General features: G+C 34.2%; 1 protein-coding gene across 1 annotated transcript; it reads right to left on the bottom strand.

Annotated features, from left to right (window-relative positions):
- Positions 1-129: 129 nt before the first annotated feature.
- Positions 130-13,078, bottom strand: LOC121981178 (DCN1-like protein 2). The gene is made up of 11 exons (XM_042533571.1): positions 12,830-13,078; positions 12,062-12,123; positions 10,419-10,555; positions 8,129-8,187; positions 7,467-7,490; positions 4,597-4,679; positions 4,457-4,521; positions 4,244-4,293; positions 2,390-2,491; positions 1,312-1,371; positions 130-588 (listed from the first exon to the last, which is right to left on the bottom strand). Exons 1-11 carry the CDS (start codon positions 12,830-12,832, stop codon positions 475-477), a joined length of 759 nt encoding a protein of 252 aa, XP_042389505.1. The 5' UTR covers positions 12,833-13,078; the 3' UTR covers positions 130-474.
- Between the last annotated feature and the right edge of the window lie 1,260 nt (positions 13,079-14,338).

Raw genomic sequence — 14,338 nt, 5'->3', positions numbered from 1 at the left:
ATCACAATCTAATAGAAGGCAATAATAATGAAGAGCTGTCATTTTAGGGACGATGAAAAAAGTAACTTCACAGAAACTAAATAAAATTCCAGGCAGTAAATAAACACGGTCAACCTGAGATACCAAACATACTGTCAAAATGCAATTTTATTTTCAGATCGAGTAGTTATAACATTGGAATAATTGACTCTAACTAAGATTTTCATTTGCAATCACACGCAGTAAAGAACAGAGAAGCAACAACACAACACAAGGCAATAGAAACCTACAATAACCAGCGACGTGACCAACAAATGGCAGGTTAAAAAGTGTTTCTTCATCATGCTTCAGTCTTCACGTTTATATCTGGAAAGAGCGAGATTTTGAAAGCTTTTCTTGCCTGTTTTGAATGAGGAGCAAACCCAGAGCAGAATGATTTCATGAACGAATCGATGAGAAGAATTTGTAAAACCGCCAGTATAAATATAAGGTTTCTCAATTTTGAGGACGTTGGACAATTCCATTTTCAGTCAAGTATTCCACAAATTCATCTATCAAATAGGGCCAAGCACCTTCTTCATCATAGTTGGAGAGTTGAAGATCAATAGTCTGAAAGAGGACACATCAAAAGTTAGGCATCAGGACATATAATAACTTATGATTACATTAAAACTAATAGAACCACCCATACTGTAAAAAGTAAGAACTAATCGATAGTTGATTCATTTGACAGAACCAATCTGAATGGCCCCGATAGTAATAGGATGGGCACAGCATGGACCTTCTGTTATGAACCATCTGCTGGAGTGATATTGACTTTTATGTGTTGCAAATGAGAAGCTTGCAAGAACATAATAAACGACTCCGCAGAAAAAGATAGATTTAAACATGACATGCTGTAATTATCCACAAATTTTGAATACTGCAATTAGTTTCACTCGTCAAAAGTGAATGGGGTATAGTATTGGGATGTTTCGATTTGATTAAGTCTGCATTTACTGCCTACTGTAACATGAATGTACCAATGCACTTCCCTGGTTTAAAATATGTCCGGAATTCCTCAAGTCCCAAACATAAATACACATGGAAAATACAAAACTTCAATATTCATGACTAAACTGGCAAACATTTATAAAAAAACTGTGTTTATGGCTTCCACAGAAATTTAAATTAGAATATGAACTCAATAAGAGACAAATATCTAATGGAACTCCATATACACTTCAAAGAAAATCAAGATAAAATACTGATCACTGCAAGCATCATACTCAAATATGCACACACACAATTAAGAATTACATGTCTGAATGAAAATTACAAGTACTTGCATACCTTAGCAAATTCCAGCAACTGAGACCAAGTATCCCTTGATATTGCTTTGTTATGTTTTAGCTGATAATGAAAATTGAAAAAAATAAAAAAATAAACAAAACAGCCATGCACTCGATATATGATGAACAAACTGTTATTTATGAAGATCAACATTATAAAAGTGTTGGTAGAGGCATAAAGGAAAACTGAATCAGTAAAATGTCTGCAAAGAACATCTTCAGTAAAACTGACGCAGAACCAAAACAACCATTTATTGTGGCAAATGAAAATGAACACAAAAAAACTTCTTTAGTGGAATGCCACAGAAGTTTTAGTATATTACATGGTGAGCTTTACTACCACAATCACAGAATTACAAAACCAACCAACCAACCAAAAAGGTTAATCTTCTAAAAGCAATGACACGAAACTTCTACATTTTCATTTATTAAATAGATAAATATTTACAAGATTCACCACTTTGAATTACTAGCCTAATCACATACAAACCCAAAATAGAAATACTGTACTTCCAATCATTCTTAATTTTGTTAATTCTATACGAATATTCAAAATAATAATAAAATCAAAAAATAATTATGATGGTTTTCATGAATAATGAAAATGAAGATGGAGGAGCAATCATAAACATCTCATGAAGGTTAACTAATAAGAGAAGTCAAACTACATTCCTATTGTTTGAATTATGTTAGGGAAATGCTTTCTTGAGAAATTCAAGGTGCTACAATATAATCCTGACCTTTTGGTAATTCTATAACAATATAGCCTCACAAGTATTAAACAAGAGAATAATATTGTGAGATTTTCATCAACACTTTTAGCGCTTTCTGCTAGTGTTAAAAATTAGATTCAAAGGATGACCTGTCTTTCCTATGCTTCATCAGTTTACTTATTTTTGGAAATAATTTTAACTTAAAGTTCAAATATCAAACAAACAAAAAAAACGTGAAAATTCATCCATGCCTCCGATGTAACCAATGATCATTTAGTACACTGAATCATACTCTTAACATGTATGTCAAACCATATTATGCTAAATGTTGAGTAGTCTAATTCATCCCTGATGACAGTTTCATACCTGTAAGAATTGGCACCAATGATCAACTAAAGGCCAATGCCATTCTGCAAATAGCAACTGCCACATGCCAATAGCTGTCTCTAGTGCTAAAGATTTTTGTCCCTGCAAAAGAATAGAACAAAGAACACCCTTACTCTCAACAACTTGCACAATCAAATTATAAAATGGCCTCCTCATACACGATGGATAAAATAAGAGAAATTATAGTAAGATGGAAGGATGTTATGTTGCAAAAGGAACTACGGTGGAATTTTTTGACAGTATTGTTGATCATTACTGTTATCAACTTTAATTTTTAAACTTGTTTTTCTATTTTGTAGATGGCTTAGTTTTAATTTGCAACAGGCCCTTAATTTATTATCTTTAGTTTCCTAACTTGTTTTTATACTATGTAACAATCTAAAAAGTTGAGCACCTTTAATAAATAGGCTCAGGTTTATAACGTCATCATTTGCTGATATGTATTAAACGCATATCTTGTTACTATGTACCTTAAATGAGTTTATATACAATATTTAGGGCATTTGTATTTCCTTTTTAACTTAGAATCAAATATTGCGATCAAAATGTATATTATTCAATGACTACAGTGAGATTGCAAAAAGTAATCTAGTTTATAAGTTTCATAGTTGCGTGATTTTGAAAATCATGCTAAACATGAACCACTTACCCTGTATCAGCCAATTCAAGAGATATCTAGGACCTATCACATTCTTAACATCTGATTGATTCTTTTCACCTAATCTAGGGGAAGGTGGGATTTTTACAAGCTCATCCTGAAGTAGTATCCATAAGTGATTTTTAAAGCCCTCATGAGCTAACTAGGAGTGTCAAAAATAAACCCGACCTAAGTCGACCTGAAAAAAAAAATTAGGTTCGGGTTGAGAAATTTCGAGTTCGGGTTGGAGGGTTTCGGATTGAAAATTTTCAAGTCGGGTTCGGGTTGATCCGAATTTAGGATTTAGTGGATTTTTTGGAGTTCAATCAAATTTTATTTTGAAAATTAAGATGCTTTTATCTATATTAATATCAATGTTAGTATGATAATGATGGAGTATTGAGATAAAAGTAAAGAATTATAGGGAAAATAGTAAAAAAAACAAAAGTCATTTTGAATCGGGTTTTTCGAGTCGGGTTCAGGTTCGTTTAGGGATTTCGAGTTGAATTTGGGTTCAGGTCGGGTTGAGATTTAAAACAAAAAATCGACCCAATCCGAATCCAACCTGACCCACCCGAATTGACACCCCTAAAGCTAGCTGAGGTGGTCCATGGACGGTGGTTTGCACATTGAGCACGCGAGGTCGAACCTCGTGGCTCTGCACCCAGGAAAACTCACCCTCCCATCCATCTAGGTCCTCAGTTACCGTGATTTACCTCTGTGATGGTCCTGGGAAGGGCTGCCAAGCATGCTGGGGTGAGCAAATCGCCTTTTTTTGCACACAAGTGATTTTTAGAAGAAAAAAATATATGTTAAATTCACAAACTAATGGATCCAAGTAAATGTTAGTGAAACATACAAAAATGCACATAGATTACCACCTTGATAATGAATAACTAAGTAATCAAATGCATGAGTACGACTTAAATCCCACATGGAATTTACTTGCTCTTTGTCCTTCAAATGACTTGGGAAACAACTTTCAAACAAAGTGAACCAGTCCCACAAACTGTAGAAGTTCTTTTCTACATGCACTATAGTTGTTTAAATGACTCAAACATGTTAATAGCAAGTCATCAATAAACTTGGCCATGAAATACAAGTTAATAGCAAGTCATCAATAATGGAGCCATAATATTTGATGGGCATATACAAACATGTTAACCAATGCCCCTATTAGTAGAGATTGGGCATACCTTTTCTTTAGCCCAGCCAAATGAGAAGTTGTATATCTCTCGAAATCTTTCTAGAAGAAAGAGAGGCAAGAAAATGTCTATTAGAAAGCATAGATAACTATTTTTGTTTTTCATTAAATAAGAAAAACTATGAACTTTCAACATGACAAGAAACCAAATATTATTGTAAATAACTTGTGATATGTGAAATGGAATAGAATAAAAAATACTAACGATCATCTCTTAGCTCACTACGCATGTATGACAACTTCTCACGAAACTTTTCAATTGTATCTATCCTGCATCAATCAGTTCTAGCGTCAGCACAGCTACAAACCATCATTCACACAACTAATCAGCAGAACAAAGGTTACCCAAGTGATTGTAATCCACCAATGAATTCTTGCCGTGAAAATTCACACATTGTGGCAGCCTTCATGTGCCAAGATACAACTAACTGCATAACAGTATTAAATACCAACAATTGTAATATACAAGATACAATATGAAATCAAACCTTTAGGTTAGTAATATTCAAGATGCCACAAGGTTAGTTGAACATAAATGGGGAATCAAATAAATCTTAAGAGAATCACAGCAAGATAGTAGAACTGATTGCCAGAGTTGGTGGTCTTTTTCAGAATGCAGATGATAGGCATATAGAGATAGAGCAGTGAGGGTAACTTAATGAAGAAGGAAAAAAAGGACATACAGGCCTGAGCACAAAATGTAGAGTGCGCATTAGATGAGAATTCACCAATAACTTGCTCAGATCCATAAGCTATTAAATTCCACGTTTTCATTCAAACAAAAGAAATGGAAGGTATTCCATGTGTTTTTGACTGCTAATTTTCTAAGAGTTGGAGATAAATGATTCATGTTTGTGCTGGAATTTATATTAAAACTCCTAATGAGGTTCCAGCATATTGCATCTTATCCCTCCTTTGGTTAGCACTTAAATGAATTTGAAGGTTATGGAAGATTTTATGTTTATTATTTTTCAAACTACATGTTTGAGCTAATTCTTGCATTGAATAAATATAATTAATTTAATCAAGCTTATTGAGAATATAATATAAAATTAAGCTTATTAGGAATATAAATACATAAATTGGTCAATTTCCAAAATGCTTTTGGGGTAAGTGATTAACCAATCAATTTTAATATAATTCAAGAGCAAAAGATCCATGGTTTACATTCTATCTCCTGGGTTTGGCCCAAGCAAATGAAGCATACACACCCACAAAGAAATGGGAGTACTGCGAATATAAGTATATAAATTGTTCTATTTTGTAAAAATTATAACTTTTAGAATAAATGCTTAACCAATCAACTTTTAACAAATCTCAATATCAAATTGTTGTAAAAAAATCACATACTAGAAAATTTTGAACTTGTAAATGAAAGCAATTCAACAAATCTTTCAACCTATAAACAATCTGAAACTCGACCACAAAGTGCTTCTAGATAAAGGAGTCCAATTCCAACTAAACCGTAATATCTGAAGCATTTTCAACTTTCTAAAAAGAACTTATTATCATCAATTAAATTGACTTGAAAAGATAGGGTCACATAAACCTCCCATGGACAATTAGACTCAAGTATCAGGTTTAGCATCAAAAACCATTTGCACCAGGTGTGCTGTTAAAATTTCTGGTCTAGTCATCTGACAAGGAAAAGCTAGGGCTGAGCATCTCACTATTATCCAAGTCGGGTGCTACCTAAGTGAATGCTTTATAAGTTAATCTACAGTCACATAACACCAGAAATTTCAGTCTCCTACACAAAGAACATCATGGGCTCTCAACGCTTGATATCCATGAGAAACAAGAAATAGAAAGCACATGTACTTAACCAGAAACAACATTCTCAGTAATATCAGGAAAAAATTCCTGTGGACAATTCCTTGTCCTATGCATCGACACAATCTACAGATTACAACCTACAGGCTACGGAAGCATTGCAAGCCAACATTGCATCCTACCTAAGCAGGTGGCAATGCACCTTTCTGATATTGCAACCAACCACAGAAAAATGACCTCTCTGAGATATAAGGTTGAAGCCAGAAAGGTATGAAATTGGACGCATTGTTACCAACAACAGAAATATAACGTCACTGAGATATAAGGTTCAAACCAGAAAGGTATGAGTTGGATGAAATTGGACACATTGGACAATTTACTTCATACCTAGTATTATGTCTGGTTATTGATTTCTAGTTAGATTTGATTCTACCAGTATACATGCATGTGAATATGACTCACTGAATATTTCAGATTTGATAAGCAGAGGATGATGTTCACTTCCTCTTTCTAGTTTTTGTTTTCTTCTTTGTTGATTCCTTGTTTGCTTGTTATTTTGGTTTTCTGAAGTGCTTTTCTAAAAAAAATGCATTTGCTTGTAGCGTCTTACTGTTTTTTGTCCATCTAGTTTGTTTTTTTCCTCATTTTTCTGGTTGTTACTCCATTTTTGCTTCTGATTTCTTGTCTTCTAGTTTAAGCTATATGCCTTACAGTGCAAATACAAAAAAGGACCACTTAAAAATGAACTGAAGAAACACATAAATCAGTTTAGAATCTAAATATGATTTTTTTTTTTATTCCTCTTTTACTATAGCCAATTCATGTAATCAAGTTTGCTTGAATCTCAATCATCATCAAGCAAAACTCAATTAGTTTGCGGACATATACAGAGATGTTATGAACATTTTAAGAAAGTAAATGTCCCGTCATAAAAAGTGTCACAAAACCAGCATTGTAGTTAACAAAATAACATGAACATGCAAGAAAAGAAAGTGAAAATATTTGCAGTTGGGGCAATCTCTCTTACAACTACAAATATCTCAATAAAGTCCAAGAAAATATAATCATGAACATTCCAACATTTGGATGCACCAACATCAAGATATGTCCTAGAGTCCAGACTCATGCTCACAGGACCATAACATCTTATTCACTGTTGCAACCATCATGGCAAAGCATGAAAAAAATTCCACTAAAAAAGCAATCAAATAATAAGGAAAACTTGCCAACTCCTAATTTAAGAATTGAAACATGGAAAATAGACAAAGATGTTAGTTTATTAATCAAAAAGAAATGAGAGAGAAAAACAAACTATTAACTCCTAAGCAATTGATAATGATCACTGAACACAAAAAAAACTTAAAAGACTAATGGAAAAAAATTCATTACTCAAATTCAATATCAGAAGGCAAAATGTTCTTCTGCGTCATAAATACACTCACCATAACAATATCTTGAGGATCCACCTGCAACAACCAGGACTATGTTACTAGCCATATGAAGAAGATAATTTTAAAAGATTAGCAGTGCAAATGAATTGCTAGCAAGATAAACTGACAGAGGAAGCTAAAAACAGAGTTTGTAAATATGAGATATAATTTATACCTCACGAAGTGTTAAACTTAATTTATTCTCAGGAGCAAATTAACATGATTGAGTTACAATGCAAGTTTCATGAAAACCAATAAATTGAATAAATAAAATGAAAGAAAATTTTCAACATCAATAAAAAAATATTCACAGTTGTAATATTTTTCTTTAATCACTGAGGATGTAGGTTATCAAGAAAACAGCCCAATCAACAAAAAATGTTACAACACAGCCACAACCTAATTCAGTATACTATGAAAAAAAAAATAGAATGGATAAATAGCCATCCGCCCCAAAAAACATGAAGTAGAAAATATTTATTTGTGGTCAATAAGCATCACGGTTACAATTCATCAATTGTCTTATCACCATCAAATCAATGTCAAAATCCCAGTCAAAGATAGTAAAGTTCAGGAAGAATGACCAGAAGCCACTTCAAAATCACTGACAATTTACTGATGCACAAAAACAGCATGAACTAGTACATATGACAAACACCTTAACCAAATCTTACTTGCAAATCAGTGCAAAGAAGAGAAATCCCATCAACCACTATCATATCAACATATGGATCTGCAACAAATAAACAACTTTCTTCTTAACAGGAACAACCAATTTGCAAAATGAGATAGTATGATAGTATAATGGATGAATAATGATTCATGTGTGCATTCTGATGTTTGTTATTTTTCCTGAGATGAATACTACAATATATCCTTGGGATCGATCAATTTTGAGGAAAAATAACTGTTGGTTCTGCTGCTGAAAAACTAGCTTAAATCTAGAAAATAACTGTTAGTTCTACTGCTGAATAACTAAGATTGTTGAATGTTTTTATCTGCACAAATCAACAAATAAGGAGATTGTTCTCCAAGGATAGCGAACTATGGCCACAAGTACAGGCACTAATAACAATGATAATGACATCAACAACTGCAACTTTTATGGTTGGATTCACATAACTTTAATTCTTTGGGATCTCTTAAACAGATTAAGCATGTAGCACATATTTTGTATCTAATGAAGTTTACCTTAATTCTCTTACCGCTCTTGGCATTAAGTAATACTTTACATCCCCATCCACCAAGTCACATATTGGCAATTCCGATAGTGATCACCAACGGATCATGTACTATTTTGTTTTTTTTATTGTATTTTTGTGTTTTTTGTTTTTGCTATAAGAATAGGTTTTTGTGCCTCTAGAAGGTGTCTGAAGAGAAAATATAGTGCCAATTCCGATAGTGATCACCAACAGATCATAGGCCGTGGGGTAGGAATTTGACGTCCAAAACGACATAAATTAATTTGCATTTTTGTGCACGTGTTTTTATGCTTGTTATTTTTCCATATTTCCACTCAATTAACAAATTATAGAGTCAAGTACGATCAAACAACAAAACGATACACACCTGTTCACCCTCTCTACTAGTAACATACAATCCAATAGTGTCTACTATGTCCTTTAAAATACTCTAGAGAGAAGACAAAGGAGTTCAAACCTTCATGTAGGCGTTTGACAAGGTTGCACTCTCTCCCCTTATATTTTCAGCTTATGCTTGGAAAGATTATGATAGGTAATAAAGCATCAACAACCGTCTAACTAATAAAAGGATGTCAAGCTTGGCTGATCTAAGTCAAAGCCCACTCATCTTCTTTTTGCAAATGACATCAATTTTCCACGCGAAGCATCTAGCAAGCAAATAAAATTAGTTATGAAAACCATGGACTGGTTTTCCGGGGCATTAGAGGAGAGGGTGTACCAATAAAGTTTATAATCTTCTTCCCTAAGAATGTCTTGAAAGACACAAAAACTGAGATATCTAGGCTTGCAGGTGATCTCAAGGAAACGAAGTAGCTAGGTAGGTACTTGGGTTTCAAGCTCATCCATGGGAGAAGACCTAAACATCAAACCAAGACAAAGTTGACAGTCAAAACTAAGCTCTTGGGCTGGACAGCTAGTTGTTTGCCCATGGCAAGGAGGATCACTTTGGCCCAAACGGCGACCATGACCATTTTGACTTACACGACAAATGTAAGTAAAATCCCTACACAACCATGTAAACTAGAGAAGCTAACTCGAGACTTCATATGGGGTGACAAAGCTCAAGAGAAGAAGGAACACATAATTAGTTGGGAAAAGATCACAAGACCGAAAGATGAAGGCAGATCGAGTTTGAGGAAATTAGAGGATCACAACACAGCTTTAATAGGGAAGTTGTCCTTTAACAGGTTGGCAAATCCAAATGATCTATGGTTGCAAATGATAAAGCACGGGAGATCACGAGCCCCACAAGCTTTTAAAGGAAAGGTCGTTGATTCAGACATCTGGAAAGCAGTGTGTAGGACATGGAAAGAAGTGGAGAACAACATATGGTTGCAAGTGGGCGACCAGAACAATACTAGATTTTGAGCAGACTATTGGCTGCTGCATGGGATTCCTTAGACTTCTTATCACTAAAACATCTTACTCGGGGAAAACAACAATCTGAGAGTGACGATATGCAGGATGAGGAAAGAAACTTGAAGTGGAAAGAATTTCTAAATAGACTCCTGGCAGGCACGCCTCAAGTTGGTATCCAAGATGCTTAATCAAACAAGAAAAGAATGGTCAAGCATATGTCCAGGAGTTACATATTTTAGCAATCTACTTCTGCTCTCATACTGCAGATGCCTTGTAGTTTTATTTGGAAAACCAGAACATAGCAGTTGAGTTATAAACAAAAAAAATTATATGAAATTAACACAAATGAGCTGGTTAAAATGCTTTCACAACACAAACAAAAGCTATCAAAGAAAAAACTAGCCTTTGTATCTATTATAGAGATCTTCAAGATGTCTTGTATCAGTGGCAGTTCTAATATGTGGTTGGCTGTAAAACATGTCAAAAGCCCCCTCCAAATGCCAATCACTTGCCTTCAAAGCCTGAAGTGCAGCTTTCTCACTGCAAAATGGGCAAAATTAAGCTTGTAGAAGTTAAAATATTAAACTATAAGACATATCATAAAGGGAGAAAGGGATACTATAGATATATGAAAAGTGCCTAAAACTTTCGTTCCGAGTATAAAAATTATTGTATAAAAAAAATTCATTGAATTGAAAAAGAATGCCAACATGAGCTATTTAAGTAATAGCTACATTCCAGGAGGAATCTCAACTTGAATTAACACAGAGCATGTATTAAGAATTCTGTAAATGGCTTCATATCATATTAAATACAATATATTCTTTAATTAATGGAATGGAAATTTTAAATCATGATTGTTTTTCTCAGGAAACAAGCATGAAGTTTCATTCTGAACGCACATTAAAGTATGGAACATTGCTAGAAAGGAGAAATAATCGCACAGTGACATATCATCGATCTGTATGAAGGAGATTCTGAGAGGAAAAAATATCCAACAAAGTGTGAGGCGGCTAGGAAGGACAATGAGCAACTTCTTCAGAATACCCCAGTTTCCAAGGTGACATAGAAATTGGTATGAACCATTGTTCCAACTTCTTCAGAATACCCCAGTTTCCAAGGTGACAATAGAAATTGGTATGAACCATTGTTCCTGCTTCTTCCTCTTCCATCAATGCTTCTTCCACTTTTCCCCCTATACCACCTAGTGACAAACCGGTACAGACACAAATAGTCTCATCTGGGATTGGAATCAATTTACCAGTATTTAAACCAGGGATGGATGAATATATATTGTTTTGCAGTTGCTCTTTATGAAAATATGAAAAGCTGACCTAAATATGCAATATTCATGATTAGTTTCAGCAACAACAGCAACAGCTGTTTGAGTTAACGAGACACAAATGTGCAGCACATTGTTCATAGCAAACAGTAAAGAATAGCTTAAATTGGATGAAGGGATCAATCAAAAAAAAAAAAATCAAAGGTGTAATAGCCAAAAATTGTATCGCAAAATGGATAATTGTAAACCACAAGTAACTGAAAGAACATGATCACGCAATGTTATAGAAGAAAGGGCTCTGCTCCATGGGTCCTCTGCCATGGAATTATAAGTGAGAAATAATGAAATATCCCCATTCAAAGTACCAGTAGTTAATTCTTTTTCTTTTGTCCATGTTCATCTTCACACTAGTAATCGTGTTTGAATGAACCACAACGTCTATTTTTTAGGTTAACGCACTCTGAGGAAATATCAACCAAGGGAAATTGGAGAGAAGACAAATGCTTTTCATTTTAAACCACAACCTTCTAGTCCACAACACACAATAGTTTGATGGATCCATTCATTGAATGGAAAGTCAATGCTAACTACAACCTAACACACAACCCTCACCTTTTTCATCTGGGCTTGGGACCGGCATTGGCACGTTTAAACTTCTAGTCCACAACAAAAATTAAAATTGAAGTAAATTGGTAGTATGAACAAAGAACAGAACTCTTAAAGAATTTAAAGATCAAGATGAGTATCATTAGAACGAATATTACTTGGTTCCAGTTATAGCCATGAACTGTTGAACTTTATCCCTGTGTCCTCTTCCCAACTTGTGCTGTTGAAGTTCAGAATTATGGACTTATTTAATCAATGAGAAGCAATTTAAATTTCAAGACTATAATTGATTTACAAATGCCACAAGCTCAAAAGCACCAAAAGCAACAGAAATTGTCCACGACACCAGCAACATCAAGTTCAGCATCTGCCAACTTGATTTATTTCACAAGGAGAATAGATGAAACTAAAACAGGCAAGTTTCATTCTTTCTGGTTAACTACTTACCCAAAGTCATGAAAACATTTTAGTTAGCACTAATTACAAGAGTAAAATTTATCAATTACTAAAAAAAAATATGCTACGACGAAAGAAAAAAAAAAGACCTTTAAATTTTCCGAGATAGAGAAACTTATTACTATCCTTGAGGTACTAATAAAAAGTATGAATCTGCCTGTCTACTCTATGCTTGCCCTGCTTATTCAAACAATACGAATTCCAATCAATTTCCAGAATCAACAAATTTGATAGTATCATAAGTCGATATACACCTCGAACAAATTTGATACTTAATGAGAAAAAAAACTACTTTGAAATCCCCAGAAGACGACATGAGAGCAGCGATGAAAGAATAGGAACAAAATTGACCGAAAAAAAAAACTCGACCTTAAAAAAGAGGCCAAAAAATGGGGACAGGTAATCAGAAGCCATGAGAAAGAACCGAATACTGCGCCTAGTACGAGAAAAACTAAAAAGGGGATCCTGACCATTTTTAAACGGCGAGCAGAACCCTAACTCCTGCTTTTTTTTTATTTTATCAAGGTGGAATCAACGGAAAGAGAGGCTTCGAAGAGAGGAACGCTAGGGCTTCGTCGGAGACTGTCCTTTCTCGTCTCCCTTTCCTCTCTCCTTCCGCCGTCTCCTTCCTCTTCGTCCCTTTTCCTTTTCGCACTCGCGCCTCTCTCTCGCTCTCTCCCTCTCTCTCACACAGCCGGAGCTGGTGACGGCTACAAGAAGGAAGTATAGCGATCGGTATAACATTAAAAGTACTAAAATACCCTGATTTTCATATGAAACATTGAATCTGGACAAGGGCTATATTGTAAATCCGCAAGCTCTTACTTTCTCGCTGTAAGCCACAAGTTCTCGCAGGTGAGTGGAGAATGATCCTGTCCGTTGATCTTATGATGAACGGTGAAAAGGAATAACACGTGGCTTGGACCAGCGACAAGGATCCACACACGGAATCATACGGATGATTGATATGTTTTGAATATCTGGACGGATCAAAATGACCTCATTCTACTTGGAATAAAATTCAGACTTTTTTCATGGAGAATTTTTAAGGAATTAGGCTTAGGCCTTATTTTCCATTTTAAAATGATGAATATAAAATAAAATCATAAACATCTTTGAAAGAAAATTATAGGGAGAGACTTAATCTGAAACACATGAAAAATTAGAGTAGTAAACGATCTCAGTGGAGTGAGTTAAATTTTGTGATGTTAAAACTTATTTAATGAGTCTAGAATGGATTAAATAGTTGAAATGGTTATTCAAATTTATCTTAATTTTTTTTTATAAACTCAAGCTTAGTTTATTTATATGGTAATTTATCAAAGAACACACGTAGTTTTTTAAATTTATCAAAAAATGCATGCTATTTTGATATTTACTAAAGAACATACCTTTTTAAGTGCATTTCTCATTTTATCCTTCTGACAAATCTGATTTTTTACTTTTCTCTATTATTTCTTACTCTCTCTTCTATTTTTCTCTTCTATGCATGTAACTAATCTTATTTTTCCTCTCCTCTCTTAGCTTTCTTCTTTTTTTTTCATACGTGCATGCATATCAGGCCCACAATATTTAAAGTTTAGTTGATTTTTTGAAAACATTTTAATATATTTGAAGAAGTCAAAATAATCAATAAATAGCATAGTTGAACTCTTTATAACCCCAGAAATCGATCCATTATTTATTTCAACTTCTACATAGGTATAAAATTATAATAATGATGAATGAACAAAACTTCTCATACGTGAGCCTAACATGGAGGTTTTTTTGTTAATTCTTTATTACATTTTAACACCTTATAGATGTCAAAATAAACAATGAATACATATTTGAACTTCTTGTAACATCAAAAATCCACAGGAACTGAAATGGGCGCAATCGGAGCTCTCTAGGTCCGTAAGTGGGTTTTGATCAAAATCCACTAATGGACCTAGAGAGCTCCGATTGCGCCCATTTCAGTTCCTGTAGATTTCTGATGT

Source organism: Zingiber officinale, chromosome 5A (assembly GCF_018446385.1).
Source record: "Zingiber officinale cultivar Zhangliang chromosome 5A, Zo_v1.1, whole genome shotgun sequence".
Lineage (NCBI taxonomy): Eukaryota > Viridiplantae > Streptophyta > Magnoliopsida > Zingiberales > Zingiberaceae > Zingiber > Zingiber officinale.
Note: the sequence above shows the minus strand (reverse complement) of the source record. Positions and strands in the feature narration are given on the sequence as shown.